This window comes from Carassius gibelio, chromosome B9, assembly GCF_023724105.1.
Source record: "Carassius gibelio isolate Cgi1373 ecotype wild population from Czech Republic chromosome B9, carGib1.2-hapl.c, whole genome shotgun sequence".
Classification (NCBI taxonomy): Eukaryota; Metazoa; Chordata; class Actinopteri; order Cypriniformes; family Cyprinidae; genus Carassius; species Carassius gibelio.
In genome coordinates, this window is record NC_068404.1 from 12,545,329 (window position 1) to 12,564,118 (window position 18,790).

Consider the following 18,790-nt stretch of genomic DNA (forward strand, 5'->3'; position numbering starts at 1 on the left):
CTTCAGATTCTCTCTCTTGCCCTTCTGTACCACTGAAGAGTCAGGCATGCACTCAAACACAAGCTTGTGAAAGATGCACCCCAAAGACTCTGCTTATGTGTGCTCTCCAGACCAGCATCAACAGTATGATGAGCGTGTACAGTGAGACGGGGGACTATGGCAACGTGCGGGTTTCCGGGGAGATCCTGCTCAACATCTCTTACAGCTATAAAACAGGAGCACTCAACGTGCTCGTCCGCGAGTGCCGCTGCCTAGCAACCGGAGATGAGAGGAGACAGCGCACGGATGCGTAAGGCCACACACACACACACACACACACACACACACACACCGCTATAGACTTCACTTTGAGCCATGGTAGAGCATCTCTGTATTGCATGTATTTGCGATGGCAATATATTAACATTAGATTTATCTCAATTAATTATGTTAGTAATTCATTTAAAGGGATAGTTCTCCCAAAAATTTAAATTCTGTTGTTATTTACCCACAAATAGTGTTATTTTAATATTATTTTTATATATTTATTATAATGCATGAGATTTTATTTTCATAATTTTAAGTTTTAGTAATTTACTTATGTGCTTTAGAATTTTTTTTGGGATTTATTTATTCTATTTAGCTTTATGTATTTTTCTTTTTTTCTTTTGGTTTTATTTTTAGTACATTAACTTAGACATTTTATTTCAGTTAGTGGCCAAGGTAGCAGTTCTAATTTTCAAGTTTTTTTTATCAAATAATTATATATTTTATTTCAATTAATTAAAAAATGTAATAGCTGATTTTCAGGATAATTGTTGGTAATTTAATAATTTTAAATTTGAGTCCATTCCTCAAAAAGCACTTTGATTTTATTTTTATTTAAATTATAAGTTTGATTAACTTAGCTATGTGCCTTTGTCATTGTTAATAGTTTTTTTTTTTGTTGTTGTTCACAAACACTTTTTGTTTTCTGTCATTAAAAAGAAACCAAATGATTCCACATTAACTCAATAACTATAAGATTAATCAGTAATTGCTGACATTGAATTATTGTAGTTCTTGACTGCTCTAGATTCATTACATAACTTGTATAAAGTTGTTTATTTGTTTTATCCATTTAACATATCATTACAAAGGTGTCAGAGGCTGATATTGTAAAAAAGCAAACATTTTGGTATTGTGTGTGTGTTTGCAGCTATGTTAAAACGTATCTCCTGCCAGACAAGTCCCGTCAAAGCAAAAGGAAAACCAGCATCAAAAGCAGCACCACTAACCCTGTGTTCAATGAAAACCTGAGGGTAAGAGTCTTCATGCCTGCCTTACAAGGTTGATGAGATTTAGTCAGTCGATTTAAAGGCTCTTATCTGTCTCTGTCTCTCTGGATAGTACGTGGTCAGTCACTCTCAGCTGGAGACGCGCACACTGCAGGTTTCTGTCTGGCATCATGATCGTTTTGGACACAACAGCTTCCTGGGGGAGACGGAGCTGACCTTTGACTCCTGGCAGTTTGACACACAGTTAGAGGAGTGGTTCGCTCTGCAGCCCAGGGTGAGCTGAGCTCAACACACACAAACAGAAACGGTGTGAGAGATAGAAGTCTGATACTGAAATGTGTGTGTTTGTGTCAGAATGAGTCTTATGTGGACTCAGTGATGCACTACAAAGGAGAAGTGACTGTGGTTTTGAAGTACATTCCTGCAGAGAGAAATCTCTCCCTGCCTCTGGACCAAGTGCAAGGTATGATTTAAAATTAGAAATCATATTATTTCTCCACCTTTTCATTGTTGTCAAAACATATGACTTTTATGACGGCGCATTACTGAATATTAATATGGCACTTGTTTATTTATGGTGTGGTTTATAATCATGATGTTACCTATCAGTTATAAATAGCTTACAGTTAGGTTTGTAAACTATTACATGGAAGAATAATTTATTATAATTATTAATAATAATATATTATTTATTGAAAATGTCTTTGTTTTTGCTGTTTATAAATCATTATAAAAATGGTTTTATAGTAGACAAAAAGTAGAATATTTATACAGTAAACTTATCAAATATAAAGGCAACCAATTAATGTAAATTATAAATGAAAATACGTGATGTAAATTTAGAAAAATTTCATCTATCCATGCTAGGATATCTAATAATATCTATATCTCTATCTAATATCTAATCTTTTTGACAACAACATGAGATTGTATTTTCCTAGAAGCTGTCTGTGTACAATACTAGTATTAAATCAAGCTCACGTTTGTTTCTTAGTGAAAAAAGGATTTCTGAAAGGAAAGAAGACCATCACTCTTCCTAAAGGAGGAATGGTGGAGCTGCTGGTTAAGGAGGCAAAAAACCTGACAGCAGTCAAAGGAGGGTCCTCTGACCCGTTTGTTAAAGGGTGAGTTCATTTATTTTCACCTTGTAAACTCCAACTCCTTCTTCTTATACTTCACAAACTCACTCTCACAATGCTTTTCTTCTTGCGTACCAGATACCTGCTGCCTGATGACAAGAAAAGCACGAAGCACAAGACGGCTGTGGTGAAGCGCACAGTAAACCCACGCTGGAATCACACCTTCACATACTGCGGCCTGCAGGACAGCGATCTGGACAGCGTGTGTCTGGAGCTGACAGTGTGGGACAGAGAGCCCTTCGCCAGTAACGTCTTCCTGGGAGGTGTGCGGCTCGGGGCAGGGACAGGTGAGTCTTTCTTTAGCTCAGCCTTTTTCAGTTTAGTCCAGAGAATCAAATTGAAGCTTTGCATTTTCCGCATACAGAAATGTGTGTAAGAACAACAGAACTCAATATTAAATTGCAATAATATTACAGATGAAAGCCTTTTCAGGTTTCATTTTAATTTTAGTAAATTTATTTTATCCTTTTGTTCAGTTTTATTCTTTTTTTAATATTTATATATTGCTTTAATTTATTTGAATTTTATTTTATCTCAGGTTTATTTCAGTAAATTAAAACATTTGAGTAGTTTTAGGGTTAGATTTAATAACAGTTTTGCCCATCACAAGCCCTCTTTTAGCGTTAAAAACTAATTTCAGGATTTTCTAAAGATGCAGTGAAACATTAGAGATGAAAAGGCATGGATACAGTTATTTAAACATTTTTCAGATGCAAAATTATGGGAGGAGAGCATTTAAATTCAGTTACACCAAGTTCTCAGGTTCTCTCAGGAATAACATTCATGCTTGTTTTTTTCAATTAGATCATCTGCTTCCTATCCCTGCTGGATTCTGACAATGATATATTTCTTATTATATTTCCTACATTAGTAGGATAGATTTGTATATAATGCTTTTACTGTGAACTGTTCTCTGACTCAAATTAAGATAATCATTAAATCCCAAATGTTCTTGAATACAATTTCCACTGTAATGTTCTTTCCAAACGTCTCCTTAATCAATCATCAATGATGCATGAAGCACATTTTGTATTAATTTACTGTTACAAATATGTTTTATTCATGTCTTCACTCACTCATGATCAGATCATTCGTTTTCTCTTTGATGATCATTTATAAAAGAGACCAAATTCTACACGTTTACCATATTTATAATCATCAATGGTACTTCAGGTTTCTTACATTAAATCCAGTTTACCAGACTAATTTCCACACTTTCTGGACATTTAATGAAACAATTTTTGCAACTTTACCTTTATTCATGTTGCAAATGTATATATTGTATATTGACTTGTTTTTAGTATTCTAAATATTTCAATATTTTGTAATTCAAATAAATGCTGTTCTTTTGAACTTTCCATAAAAATATTAAGCAGCACAACTGTTTTCAACATTGAAAACTTGCTTTTTGTTTATTGTTCTGGATATTTTAAAGGGTTTTGAAACATCTTGCTGAAGGACTGCAGCTGGAAATGACAGAAATTTTGATTAATGTGTGTTTTCCTTATAAATAAATTGATAATATGATGGTATAAAAAAAATTCAAATCAAGATATTAAAATGATTTCTGAAGGATCATGTGACACTGAAGACTGGAGTAAATCACAGGATGCATCACAGGAATAAATGTACTTTTTAAACTATATTCAAATAGCAAACCGTTATTTTAAATAGTAACAATATTTCATAATTACAGTTTTACTGTATTTTTAATCAAATAAACAGTCTTTGTGAGCATAAGAGACTTCTTTCAAAAACACTAAAAACGTAACAACTAGTTTATTAAAACAGTAAAATCAATGTTTATATGTGTTTTGTTTTTGAAAAGAGTTTTTTTTTATTTTTATTATTGTTTCAAAATAGCCTAATGACAGTGATTTTCATTTGGAATATTTCTCTGCGATACACTAAATGGGCTCTTTGATGTGAATTACAGCCGAACACACACACAAAAAATATGACCTAGCTAGCAACAAGTTGATTGATTTTCTTTAAACGAATGTTTGACATTTTTTCCTCTCTGAGGGTCTGACATATAAAGCAGCACGACTAAGATTTTCTTCTCGTTTTGATCTTGCATGCAGAGCAGTTGACTGACCTGTTTGTGACCTGCAGGTCTGAGTTATGGGAAGGAAGTAGATTGGAACGATGCCTACGGGGAAGAGCAGCGGCTGTGGCAACGCATGATTGACAACCCTGAGGTCCCGCAAGAGTGCACCCTGATGCTGCGGTCCAGCATGGCCAAGAGGAAGACATAGAGAGAAATCATCACATCCGCTCACCTCTAGACACTTTAAAGTGCTCTTTATGTTCTTTGGAAGTACTCATACGCTCTCTAAATTCTCAAGATAATTACATGTACACACATATGCGCCACTAAGGTCCTTTTTACACCTGATAATAAGATCCATCTTGACTGAGACAGATTGGCATTTCAGATTTCAAAGGAAAGAAACTCAGATTTTATGTCTACATGCATCTTTTATGTCAGTGCAGTAACTGCATGTTGTTAAAGCACAAAAAAGTTCAAAAGAAATCACACAAAGTCATTTTCAGTCAAAGTTTATTTTAGTCCAGTACCTGTATTAAGCACCCTTCAAAAGATGTTGATCAGGCTTATTGAAGAAATGTTCTAATTGGATGGTTGATTTTAAAGCTACATGTAACTACTTTTCGGGCAGGTGTACACTGTCCTTCACTGACCTGTCTTCATTTAGCTCTGACAGCTTGTGATTGAACAGCTGAGATGAATCTGTCAGGTGTAAATGGTGCGACACACTACACTCCAACCCAGGTGTGATTATATTTTCAACCAAATGCTCACTGGCCAGAATTGTGAATAGCACATGAAGACTATTTCAAAAGAGCACAGAGAACATGATCAGCAAAGCTTACATTTGTCCTGTAGGAACAAAGCACAAAGCACTTCCTCCAAACACACACACAAAAAATACAAAAATCTATCCAATTTGCACAGATAGCACCTGCATATAACACTTGCACACATGAGAACAATGTACTAGATGTGATCAGTCATTTCTATGAGCACATTTATATAGACATGCATAAAAGATGTTATGATAATTGTGTCAGATCTGTCACATGCACATAAATTTGATTAAAGAGAGACTGATGCTGACTGAAATTTCATAGCTTAAATTTCACTTTTAATGTGAAAACAGAATTGTGTTGTAAAAAAAGAAAAAAAAGAATAACTAAGGTCATGTGATTCATTACGTTGAACTAGATTTACAGTTCCTCCAAGAAATTCAAATGTTTTTGGAAAAATTATAGTTGTTAGCCCAAATAGGAAAAATACATTTCTATGAGACTAGTCACAATTCAGCATGCAAATATTAGTATATTATTTAATCTGCCACTGATCTATCACACCCCACTCCAAAGGGGAAAAAAAAGCTATATAATATAACCAAAAACGCAGACACACCACAACAACAACAAAAAAAAAACCTAAGACTAAAACTATCTATATATATACACAGTATATATAGCCGAAAAGAGAATAGAAATAGAAAAAAGAGATTGTAATACAGAAAAGGATCACACACACACTGCATAAGCACAATGCCTAGAGCCCTATATTGAGTTTTGAGGTGAGTTTAATAGAAATTCCTCAGTTGATCCTATCGAGCCGTCATGTCACTGTGAGGTCTCCATGAATAATGTGTGCACCCCCATTATACCTAATACTTTTGTTAGCATCAGTCAAGTGAATAGACCTTATAGGCAACTAACTGTTTAATAAATTGAGAGATTTTGTGGCATGTATATGGCTCACTGCTTGACATCCAAGTGTTATCATGTCTAATATTGTCTGAAGCTGTTTGATTCCCAGCATGTTTGGTGTCTGTGTGCCGTTTCCTCTCTCTCATCAGGCAGAAAGTGTTTAGGATTGTTCTGTTCTGTACTTCATCTTCGGCAAGAAAATAAACTATTATTAAACGACTCCACTTGGTCTCTGCTGAAGTGAGTTGATGGGAAAGACCAGTTCAAATCAGAGGATCTTGATGAATGGAAAGTCAAGGCTGAAAGCCTGGCACAAACTTAGGGTGGTTTTTAAAGCTCTCAGCTCAGCATCTTCTCCTGGAATTCCCGAATCTAAAATACACCCTGATCTGGTGATCAGTGATCTATATACTGTAGGGTGACATTGTCACACTCTCAAGATCTGAGTGAGCCAATGAGGAATGGTACCTTTTGGAAGGAAGTTTTACAACCTTTTGTCCTCAGGCACGTTTCACATATGGTCTTTCATTGGATGTTGATGAAGAAACGATTAAAGATTCTGGTAGCACAAATAACCTTCCATAGGTACCAATATATATAAAAGAACATTTAGACCATTAAAAATGTAGCTGAAAGATACCAACATGGCATACCTGTGACCTGTTAACAATAGTTTGCAATTCTAAAATGTTAATTTAAAAGAGTTTGTATCAATAAATAAGTGAAACCCTTTAAGAGAAAAAATAATGAGATAAGGAGATTTTAATTACGTGGTTATATCTAGAAGGATATAGATATAATAAGGATGGACTGTATAGCACAAGGGTACATTTGTCTGTTTCAAAGTGAATTCAGAGTGAAAACTACATTCCTTCAAGTTGTAAAACAATCTTATCTTGATGTGTGTCTTCGTTACAATGATAACCAGAGGCCTGTTCTGCCTTTTTTGAGTTGCATTTTGGGGGAAGTGTCCATAGACCCTTTTGTTAGATGAGAGGGCATTAGATATTTGTTATATAAAAAATAGTTGTGTTTCCGATTGGTCCAAATACTACAGCTGCATTTATTTTATCAAAAATGGCGTAAAAATAATGTGAAATATTTCAGTTTAAAATAACTTCTTTTTTTTAACGATTACGATTTTTTTTAATGTAATTCATTTCTATGTGGAAGTAAAGCAGAATTTTCAAGTTATTACGCCAATCTTGATTATCACATGATCCTTCAGAAATCAATCTAATATTTAGATTTCTTTTTTAATCTAAAAACTCTTCCCCTTTAAATTTGTGACAAAAGGTCACTTTCTTTATATACATTGCTCTCAAAACTCAAACGTTTTGGCAGTGACATTTTGTGTTTTGCAAAGTCTGCTACTTCAGTATTTGTAGATTATTTTTTCAAATTTCTATGGTATACTGAAAAACAAGCATAAGCATAAAAGTTTTAAAGGGTTTTCATTATATATATATATATATATATATATATATATATATATATATACACACACACACACACACACACACACACACCCTTCTTCTTCTTCATAATGTCTCCAATTAGCTTCTGGGCCACAATTTGTGGGCTTTTGCTTGTCCACATGCATTCTGAGAATTGACCACAGGTTCTCTATGGGATTGAGAATCGGGGAGTTGTCTAGCCACAGAACCAAGATTTCAATGTAATGATCTCACTCTTGCTTTGCGACATGGTGCTCCATCATGCTGGAAAATGCACGGATCACCAAATCACTTATGGATCGTTGGAAGAAGTCACTCTTGCAGGATGTTTTGATACCATTCTTTATATATATATATATATGTCCACAGTGGTCTACAAGAGTTTTTCACATGGCAACAAAATAGCTTCCACTGACTTTTAAAAATCTTTTTAAGGCCAAGATCAGTTTATTTTTTATTGCATATTTAAACAACTAGTTTATACCTATGTCAAATTAAAACCTAATTAATATTAAATAAAAAATATAATTAATAAATAAAAATATGCTTAATATATAATTCTTATAAGAAATTTTAATAAAACCCTAAACTATGTTACCACTGTGACATTTAATATGTCATTCCACACATAATAAATTGAAAAGATATTAATCATATCTCTGTTGTACTCGATTCAATTTGAGCATGATTATGTAACAAACCAGGAAACCAAGACAAACATGACTGGCATTTTAAGAAAGCTGAGTCCCATGCTCTCAAATGTCAATCATCAAACAGGCCTTTATTGCATTAATATTGCTTTGACAGTATTTCTTAAGAAAAGTAGACTGTCTACTCTGACATAAATAGAAACACCAGACAAATAAAATAGAGTAGAGCAATATAAAAAAAGACCAACAACAGAGACTCATATTTAGAGATGTGTGTCCATGTATGTATGTTTTCAGTATGTGATAAGATGTAGCAGCTCAATACAGACTCTCTCTTGTAGTTTGGTAGCTTTATAACCAGTAGAAACAGATGTGTGTACTGTATATACATCTAGCAGCTCTGTCCAGCCTCTTTCTGTAGAATGGCCTCCTCAGTGCGGAGGGGAAACGTGTCAATGGTGGTAAAGATCTCTGCTGCTGTGATGGGGAAAGTGTAGCGCTGCTTATCCACTCCCTGTTTGTCCAGCAGCACCAAGTTAAATGAGTTTTGAGACAGCTGCAGCAGCAACCTGCCCCACACAAACAAAACACACTGTTTACTATTGGGATGAATGCACTACACGTTGATATACAAAGTAGTGTTGTATATCATTGTTAGTATTATCAGGGCTGTCCTTCAGGTATCTGGTGTGGTTGCACCGGGCCCCATGCTTTAAGGGGGGGCCCCTCTCCCTAGCTCGCACCAGGCCCCGTGTCAGCTAAGGACTGTAAGTGACTGAAATATAGTAATGAAGTACCTGAGTTGTAGAGCCAGTCCTGGAGGAATGAGTCTGTGTCTGATGCGGCCGATCTGAGCTGGATAAACGCCCACCAACTCAATCACGGTCACATGTCTCAAGTCCAGACCACACTGGGCATGCTGAACCACACACGCACACACACACACACACACACACACACACACACACACACACACACACACAATACAGAACATTCCAATTTAGCTGCTTATATGTATGATCTTTCAAAGTATTGTAACATCATTCATCTCTCTCTCTCTCTCTCTCTCTATTTATATAACAGATGAATCTAACAATCATTTCAGTATTAAAATATAATCATCTTAATATTACAGTGCTGGCCAAAATTATTAGAACCCTATTATTTTCACCGACTAAAAGTGGTTTTAAGTCAGTAATTCTTTTGTCAAAAAATCTTTTGCTGCTGTAGGTCAGTGGGAAATATCATTTTACATTTCAAAACATACATTTTGCCATTAATTGCAATACTCCAGTGAGAATTTTGTCTTGACAACAGCCAGTGCTCCACACAGAAATCTGATCTGATCATCATCCAGTCTGTCTGGAATAACTTGAGGAAACAGAACAAACTGAGACAGACTCAGTCCAGAAGAACTGTTGAAACATTTCCAAGATGCTTTAAGAAGTCTACCTGCAAAGCTACAGAACTGTTAAAAAGTTTTAGGCACGTGTGTAAAATACTGTAAAATGAGGATGCTGTCAAAATTAATGTCATAGATTTCCTTAACTTCCATTAACTACATTAAATCAACATTTGGTGGGAACATCCTTTGTGTTTAAAGCAGCTTTTGCCCTCAGTGCACTCGTACATAGTTTCAGTTTGACTTACCATAATTTGTACAAGTTAATATTAAATATTTACTAAATATATTTCATATTTTAATTATAAACAAATTTTACATTTCATTTTTTAAAAATGATATATTTTTATTTTTATTTCTTAATTGTACAAATGATTGTAAGATTGAGCAACATTGTCAATAAATTACACACAAATACATTTACATGTAATTAATAAAAACCCTTTAAAACTTTTATGCTTGTTTTTCATTATACCGTAGAAATGTGGAAAAATAATCTACACACACACACAAATAATATATAGAGAATAAAAAGGCAGATACCTGTAAATTAGTCATCTGGAATCTGTAGTAGTGATTGGCAGCTGAGGGGGCAGAGATGATCAGAATGCGCCGTTTCTCATAGAACTGGTCCAGTAATGCAGCAGCAGATCGCACACCAACATTAATATTCATGGCTTTTAATAAAACAAATGATTACGATGTTATTCATCAGAGTGCAGGAAAGGAAGAGCAAGATCATGAATTTTACATGAGGTTTAATAATTCTGTCATGAAAATTCTGCCATCGTTTATTCTAACAATCTGCCTTCAATATAAGATTTAACTCTTTGACCTGAATCAGCAGCATAATTCTTTGAGGAGTGCTATGTAATCTTACATATAAAGAGGTATAATGTATAATGCAAGGAATTCTTCTAAGCTGATTGCAGGTGTTTGTGAGGTGTTAATGTGTTTATCCGTACGAGCACAGGAAGTCTCCAGGCCAGACCACTCCATGTTAAACTGGCAGACTCTGGCAGCGCTGCCCCTGAGCTCGTAGCCGCCCAGACAGCGGAATTCACACGTGGCACCGTAATTATCACCAGCGCTGTCACATTTCATCCAGCCATTGTCAGGGACAGAGAGAGGAGTACAGCGACGCACTGCAACATGCACACAACACACACACATTGTGTGTCAATGCAATGCAGTGTATTATGCAATGTTCTGCAACTAAATAAACCAATGACATTTTTCAGTAATGTGAGAGTAGTTTACCTGTTCTCAAAACGATTTAGCTTTCTCAGTTGCCTAGATTATATAATCTGATAGCTACACTATTGCTCAAAATTATGAACTTTACACTCATTTAGCAAGGATGCATAAAATTAACACATTACATCAACAGTATAATATATTTATAATATATTAATGTTACAAATATTTCCATTTTTAAATAAATTATGATCTTGAACTGTCTATTCTTCCAAGAATCTTGAAATTTAAAGGGCCGATTCATAGTCAACGCGAGAAACGCGAGCAAGCAACTCGAGCGACGCGCTCCCTTTCATAGTCTAAACAGTGAACGCAAGCGTCACGGGTGATTCGTGTATGCAATACACCGCTCACGCAACAGGGGGTAGTAGATTCGGGTGATATTAGTAGAGTCGGGTCACGTGATATTCAGATCACAATGGCAACTGAAGAGGAGTGTATTCTGTTGCTGATGAACTATCGTATAAATGTGGATGAATACGTATAAGTTCGCATAATTTTTCCTCTTCGGCCGCCAATGTATTCAAACCTTCTTCTTCTGTAAACACAATATACTTGATGTACAATACTTGCAATGTCGCCCCCACCGACAACGCATAGTATTGCGTGAATCGGCGCATCGCGTATCAAAAACTAGGAAGACACATTTGGCTACGCACCGACGCATAATGGCGGCCGAAGTGTAACGATGAGTAGTCTCGGGGATGCGTATGCGTACAGATGCGTTGACTATGAATCGGCCCTAATTCATCACATTTTAAAATATTTTCAAATAAAAACAGTTATTTTAAAGTAATTTTTCAAAACATTACCGTTCAACTCAAACCAAGTGAAATATAAATGAGCATAAGAGTTTTCTTTCAAAAGCATGAACAAATCTTACCGAGTCCGACCACAAATATTTGAACAGTACTGTATATTTAAATAGATGTTGCTGCATTTAAAAAGCTTCAGAGGTTTTGTAGCTAACATTTCTTAGATGCTCATAGTTTGCTAAGCACTTTTAAAGAACTGCTTGGCTGTATTTTCACTTCTTAAAATATGAGTAACTGGTAGCTTAGAAAGCTACAGTTTCAAGAGAACTCACCTCTCACTCGAACATTGAACCTGCAGGTCGCCTTGTTCTCAGCACGGTCAAACACAGTGTATGATAATTTATGATTCCCTTCTGGAAAGTGTGAGCCTGACGACTTTCCTTTCAGTATAACACTACAACACAAATAAACAGTCTCTTTCTCACAACAACAATCTGGATTAAATTGATTTGACTGATTAGATTTAAATGTGAACTGAATTTGCCCAGTGCCATGGTTAATTTCATATATGCTGAGGATTAAACTGCTGCACTGACTCTGTCAGGATGCCGTCTGCCGTGTCTTTGCCCTCTGGTGTGTCCCAAGTCACTTTGGCAGTGAGCTTTCCTGGTTCAGCAGTCTTCTCCTTTATATTAGGACACTTAATAACTGGGGGATCCACATCTGAAACACAAAATAAATTTTCATGCCTTAATACTATGTCATGGATTCATATCTGTAAATCAAGAATAATGAGTTCTCAATGACCATTTTACACACCCACACACACACTGTTGCCTCCGCTCCACGTTCTGCTGCTTTGGCAGGTGGCACTGTTGTCTCCCCGAAGCGTGTACCCTGGTGAGCAGAAAAACTGGCAGCGGGAATTGAAGTACGATCCATCTGAACACTTATAACCTCCGTTAGATGGCATGGCCAGTTTAGGGCAGCGGACCTCTGTAAACATATAATTCATGCCCTGGTGAAAACGGATTATCCATGGACAATCACTAATGACAATCCAGATCAAACCATGTGTCATACAGCTGCTGATCAACATATGGCTGGCTGTGAGTAGTGCTAAGTTGTGTCTTGAGATGCCTTCAGGTATGAGGATCCAACTGTGACACTTAATAATAATTTGAGCATCAGTAAATGCTTAAAATTAATAAAGCTATCAAACTTTCAGCACATGGCTAAACAAATTAATGAAACTGCAATTTGCTAATCAAAATAATCAATAAAGCAAATTGAAAAACAATTTTAAGTTTACCAATAACTAGAACTCTTAATAAAAAATAAAACTTCTGTTCAAATGTTTGGGGTCTTTTTATGTATTTTATTATTTTTATTTATTTATTTACGTTTTTTTTTTTTTTTTTTTTTTTTTAAATCATTAAACTGATCAACAGTGAGAGTAAAGAAATGTCAATTAAGAATTGTTCATTTGAACTTTCTATTCATCAAAGAATCACAGTTTCCACAAAAACATTATGCAACAAAAGTTAGAAATGTTTCTTGAGCATCAAATCAGCATATTAGAATGATTTCTGAAGGATCATGTGACACTGAAAACTGGAGTAATGGCTGCTGAAAATGTGTTTTTGCCATCAAAAGAATAAATTACATTTGAAAATATATTAATAAAAATTTTAAATGAAATTATTGTAAATTCACAATATTACTGTTTTACAGTATATTAATCCAATAAATACAGCCTCTGTGAGCTTTAGAGACTTATTTAAAAAAAAAATCTAAATATGTTACCAAGCTCAGACTTTTAAATGGTAGTGTATATGAACAAACAATAAAAAGTAAATAAAAATAACAAAAATGTGTGAATATGTAATGTCTGCAAAATAACTGCAGTAAAATATAGAACTGAATATGCACTAATTCATCTTAATCACTGAAGTGAGTCAGCATTCATGTGCAATATAATCTTATATGTGACTGTCAATATCAGACCTCTGCAAGCGTAGTTTCCTGACCACTGTTTGCTGGCCATACAGAGGATCTCGCTGCTGCCGTGCATCTCGTAGCCTGTCTTACAGCGGATCTTGCAGCGAGTTCCCAGAACATTGTTATAACGTTCTCTGCGTGGTGTCTGGCAGCTGATGTGACCATGTTTGACTTTCACTGGAGCACACCATGGAACACCTAGAATCAGACACACGTTATCACACACATATACGCAAGAACACTGAAGAAAGACACCGAGTCATACCAAAACTTACCTTGACGATCCAGACATGCATGGAGAAACATGAACACAGATAAAGAAGCACAGCCACAGTAGCAGAAGAAGCACTCAGAGGCCTGAGGCCTAAGCAGGCAGTCAGAGATATGTCCGCTGTGTTGTGAATGTATGTGTTCTGACAGCAGCGCTCATGTGTTATGATGATTTGGTAAGAGTGCTTTACTGAGAGAAGATGGGTTTAAGTTCTGTGTAATGGTTTTGAGATCAGTATGTGCATTTAATGAAGTATGTCCTTGCACGTGTTCACCTGTGTATCGCACATCTTCATCATCAGTATATGGCCAGTATCCAGAGCCTGCAAAACAGTTTAGGACAGCAAAAGCAAGAAAGAGTTGGCATTACCGCAGAATATCAGATTCAGCTCAGCTAGAATCATTTGTATTGTGAGTGGATGTATTAGAACAAAGCAAACCACCGTTTGGTTTTTGTTGTAATATCTTGTTGTATTTTTGAGTTCAGTTTGCTAACATATGGAAACCTCAGAATAAAAATGTGTAATTGTATACACCGTCCAAAAGTCTGTTCAAGAGAACTGTTTTCAGGACTGATAATAATGAAAAAATGTTTCTTGAGCAGCAAATCAACGTATTAGAATGATTTGTGAAGGATCACGTGACACTGAAGACCAGAGTAATGGCTGCTGAAAATTCAGCTTTCCGTCCCAGGAATAAATTACATTTTAAATAGAAAAGAGTTCATTTAAATAATAAATGACATTTTAAATAGAAAAGAGTTCATTTAAATAGCAATAATAAGTTACAACATTAAGATTTTTTTAAATATTTATTTTATATAATCTTACCGACCCCTATTTGTATTTCTTTTGAAACTTTATATCTTACTTCTCTTTTTAAACGTTGTCTTTTAGCAGTGTGAACATTTTAACTTTATAAATGGGTTTTTTTTTTCTAACTTTCTTGCAATTATATTTGTATTATTATTACAGATTTTTTTTTTTTTTTTTTAACTCTGAGGTTTATATTGCTAACATCTGAAATCTGGGTTTGTTGCATTTATGACATGACATGAAATACAACAAGGACCCCTGCAGGTAATGTATTGAATTACAGTGTGTCACATGGCGATGCAGTGAAAATGGCAGCCAAATAAAATAACATATAACACTATATTAGGATATCATGCTTTGCACGGAAGGACTAGATGGAATAGATGTTGGCATGGCTTCATTCAGAGGCCAGACTAGTAGCTGCTAATTTTACAACGCTTATTTACTTTGAATGTCATGACAGAAGCTCTTTTACAACAGTCAACGTATAATTTCAACTTCCATCAATCATGCTGCAGAAAAAGAAAAAGAAAAAAAAACATGAATGTTCTCCAACAGAAATAGGTTTCGGTGTTCTATTCCATCTAATTCTGTGTCTTGTACTTACTGCAATCTGAAAGTAAGTGATCCAGAAACTTAAAACAAGGCCAGCTTCAAAAAAACATGGAAAACTCCATTAAACCACAGATCGCCCTCTTAGACTGGGATCAAACACAAAAAACAAGAGCCTGTATTCAGTGCATATAAATTGATGCTTATTCGCTTTTTTATTCCCTCTAGTTCTGTTCTTTTGTCGTTTGTGTGTGTGTGTGTAAGTGTGTGGATGGCAGATCACACAGCAAGTTAGATCAAAGCTCCCTATGATGCAGTAACAAGAACTCAAGAGACTCACCAGTACACACACACACATATACACGTACACACAATGTTAATGCAGAACTAGAGGCGAATCATGACAAGACCACAGTTTTCCAACTTCTATCATGGAAAATACTCCACAGGGATCATGTGTGTAGGTGTGTGTGTTTGCTCCATTTGGCAGATGAGTTTTCCTGTTCCATTCTGTTAAGCTCAGCATAATGTTGTGTAACCTAGAATACTCAACTAACTTGGCTCAGTTTCTCTCTCTCTCTCTCTCTCACACACACACACACACACACACACACAGATATAAAATGGGAGTTTCCACTTAAGAAAACTTTATGGTAACTAAACCATATAGCTTCTGCTGCACCTTCTGTTTTACCCCAGTCCTGAAGATCACAAAAGATTTCACAACTCCTACAATGTTTAGCTTAAACACGGCTCATTCTTGGATGGACGTCATCAGAAAGTGTGATCCCTCAGGCTCCCTCTGTTCAGTGTCTGCAACAGTTCCAGCCTCACAGACTCATGTGTGTGTGGAAGTTAGTTCACCTCATTCTACAGTCTGACATCAGGCACAGACTTATTATGTTCATGTCCAACTATCAGCCACCGCACAATGGCCTATCAATCGTCCAGAACACCTTAGCACAAAAACAGTTCCTTAGCAAAGATCCAGATCAAAGTTTGTCTTGATGAACTCTCTTTCTCTATTTTGAAACTATTGTTTTATATCAATGTAACAACAACAACAGGGTCCATTTCTAAACTTAAGATCTTTTTTTTCTCTCATACGCAACAAGCTAGCTCACTTAAAAGATTCTTGTAAATTAGAGCTAATACTGATTTATCACATTAGTCAAAACAATTAGTTCAGACAGATTGAAAAAAAATCATGTTTGAGTATGTGGGTAGTTTACAACTACATAAAAGCACATGAAATACACTGATATTGGTTTTCATGTCAGGACTGTCTTAATCTTGTAATGGGTTCATGTTTTAGCCAGCATAAATCTGTGTTTGTGTTAACAAGGCCATAATATACACAAACACAAATAGCCACCCAGTCTTTGTGAATAAACAATGTACAGCATTTGAGGCAATTCACCGAAACGTTGTAAAACTTAATTTATTTTACTGACTTTACACATGCAAATAAATCCAATATGCGAGTCTGACAATACTTGTTAATTGGACCTCCAGTGTATTTACAGTTGACATCTGGACCACAACCACAATCTAAACCCAATGACATGAGCCACAACCTCACACAGTCAACATTATACTGAATTACATTTCCAGTCCTGAACTCTAACAGTCCTCGAAATGAAGATTAACTGGTAATAAAGCAATTAGTTATACCACCACAACACATGCATTTCTGCAGCTTCTTGAACATGTCTCAGTGAGTCCAAGCAAGCCTCTTTGCTTTTTTAATTAATTCTCTAAACAAAACAAAAAATCTTGGACAGAGAAACCAAAAGTTTAAAGGGATTTATCCTGCTTCTGCTGGAATATTAACAATGTTTTTTGGAAGCAATGTGTACTTTTTGTTCTTACTAATAAACAAAATACCCCAAAAACGAGCCCTCAGCCAACCAGCATGATACAAACATAAACCAGATTAAAATGCTTCAAACCCCTCCATGTTGATTTTAAGTTTTTGCTCTTATTTAGCTGAATATGTTGCATGAGTTCTGCATAAACATTAGGCATCAAGCAACCATATCTGGCAATGGAAATGTGGACATAGTCTGCAACTCTGAACACAAAAAGATGTTTTCCCCCTAAAATGTGAAAAATATCAAAACATCAGAGGCATATTTCCAAAAATCTAATCCAGACCCCATGCTAACTGAAGATGAAAAATTAAAAATCCTTCTGGCAGAGTCAGACACAGCTATCTAGCAGTGTGTCAAAGCCTGAGGGACGGGACAACACCAGCATAATAATGATTTAGTACTAGTTGATCCAGATATTGCATGCAGAATTTCTGTAATGCATATCCAATGTCACTGTTTCAAATTTTGATGATTGATATTTTATTCTGTTGACATAAGCAATTTATTTGAGATGCAAGATTTGACTTGGCCTCCAAATGACTCAACAAACACAATCAAGAAAAAATATAATTCTCTTAAGTAGGCACGTAAAATTTTTTTATATGTACAGTCTCTATCTTGCTAACTTAAAGGATAGTGAGGAAGCTAGTAAAGGTCAAAATTATCTAAATGAGAGGATAATTAATAAACTGTAAATTTTAAATGTGCGAGGTATTAAAGATTAAAGTTATCTAAATTATTCAAATATATACTCTCAATGAATGAGAAATAATAGCTATAGTATATATAGCTATGATATAGGCTACTGTATATAGCATATAATAGCTATAAGACTGAACATGTCTGCTTCTTTGGAAATATTGCAAATTCTGACAGTCATCCCAGCGCTTTTTTGACTCACTTCCAGAAGACGTTACATTATTTATGTCGGTAATCACATGGTCTTAAAGACGATGCATTCAAAAGCTGAGGTCAGACTCATCAGTATTGAGCAAATCATCCAGGAGCGCAGTGTCCTAGCGGTGACAAATCATCAGTGCCTTTTCATATGAAAGACTTCAGTGTATTTTCCCCGGATTTAGAGAATTTACCCCCTTCTTTCCCCCCAAACAGCCCCAAAAGCGTCCACGTAAACACTCTGAGCTCTGTTGTAATATACTGTGCCTAATACAGGAAAGCTTGCAGAAACAGCATAGGGAAACTCATAAACGCACAAACACTTTATTCTTTCTGATGTTTGCTTAACTCTGAATTAATTTAATCAGTCTTACATTTTGACTTATCAAATCTCACAGCGCGGGACTCAACAGGAACCGTTTGAATGGCTCTCTTACCGTCATACGCGAAACTCCCTGACAGCTGAAGTCCCACTATCATGTACACACACATCCAGGTGTCCATCTTTAGGAAGTCCAGGATCTGCTGGGACACCTCGGGTGCATTCCTAGGCGAGAATCAAGAGCGCAAACCCGATCCCGCCTCCTCTCAAGAAATACGAGAGCTCTTCATCCAGCGCGAGCGTGCGCACAGAGCGGCGCGTGGACAAGTTGGCTCTACATGGATCGACTGTGTATGGCACTGTTATGAGTGTTTATTACAGCGAGACCAAAAAGTA

The 18,790-nt window shown here is 35.8% G+C and overlaps 2 protein-coding genes across 4 annotated transcripts in view; one reads left to right on the forward strand and one right to left on the reverse strand.

The window, feature by feature from the left end:
- sytl5 (synaptotagmin-like 5) overlaps positions 1 to 6,362 on the forward strand; it is a 30,337-nt gene extending 23,975 nt beyond the window's left edge. For both annotated transcript variants that reach the window (XM_052566377.1, XM_052566378.1), the window contains 7 exons: positions 111 to 289; positions 1,178 to 1,280; positions 1,369 to 1,530; positions 1,611 to 1,719; positions 2,251 to 2,380; positions 2,474 to 2,682; positions 4,511 to 6,362. In XM_052566377.1, coding sequence (XP_052422337.1) covers positions 111 to 289; positions 1,178 to 1,280; positions 1,369 to 1,530; positions 1,611 to 1,719; positions 2,251 to 2,380; positions 2,474 to 2,682; positions 4,511 to 4,653 — 1,035 coding nt within the window. In that variant the 3' untranslated portion in view covers positions 4,654 to 6,362. The remainder of the gene's footprint in view (positions 1 to 110; positions 290 to 1,177; positions 1,281 to 1,368; positions 1,531 to 1,610; positions 1,720 to 2,250; positions 2,381 to 2,473; positions 2,683 to 4,510) is intronic.
- Positions 6,363 to 8,361: 1,999 nt separating this feature from the next.
- On the reverse strand, positions 8,362 to 18,714 carry srpx (sushi-repeat containing protein X-linked). Of its 2 annotated transcripts, XM_052566270.1 has the most exons (10): positions 18,510 to 18,710; positions 14,210 to 14,257; positions 13,671 to 13,862; positions 12,483 to 12,659; positions 12,260 to 12,386; positions 11,996 to 12,117; positions 10,617 to 10,796; positions 10,195 to 10,328; positions 9,047 to 9,168; positions 8,362 to 8,818 (listed from the first exon to the last, which is right to left on the reverse strand). In XM_052566270.1, exons 1-10 carry the CDS (start codon positions 18,574 to 18,576, stop codon positions 8,641 to 8,643), a joined length of 1,347 nt encoding a protein of 448 aa, XP_052422230.1. In that variant the 5' UTR covers positions 18,577 to 18,710; the 3' UTR covers positions 8,362 to 8,640. The 2 variants fall into 2 exon arrangements, with proteins under 2 accessions (XP_052422230.1, XP_052422231.1); XM_052566271.1 differs by lacking the exon at positions 14,210 to 14,257 and having other exon boundaries at positions 18,510 to 18,714.
- Positions 18,715 to 18,790: the final 76 nt, after the last annotated feature.

Coding starts and splice junctions, on each gene's coding strand:
- srpx (XM_052566270.1), bottom strand. CDS start 18,576: ATGGACACCTGGATGTGTGTGTACATGATAGTGGGACTTCAGCTGTCA. Junction 12,387..12,482: donor AGGCAACAGTGTGTGTGTGG/GTGTGTAAAATG, acceptor TTTGTGTTTCAG/ATGTGGATCCCCCAGTTATT. Junction 10,797..11,995: donor GTTCAATGTTCGAGTGAGAG/GTGAGTTCTCTT, acceptor TGCATGTTGCAG/TGCGTCGCTGTACTCCTCTC.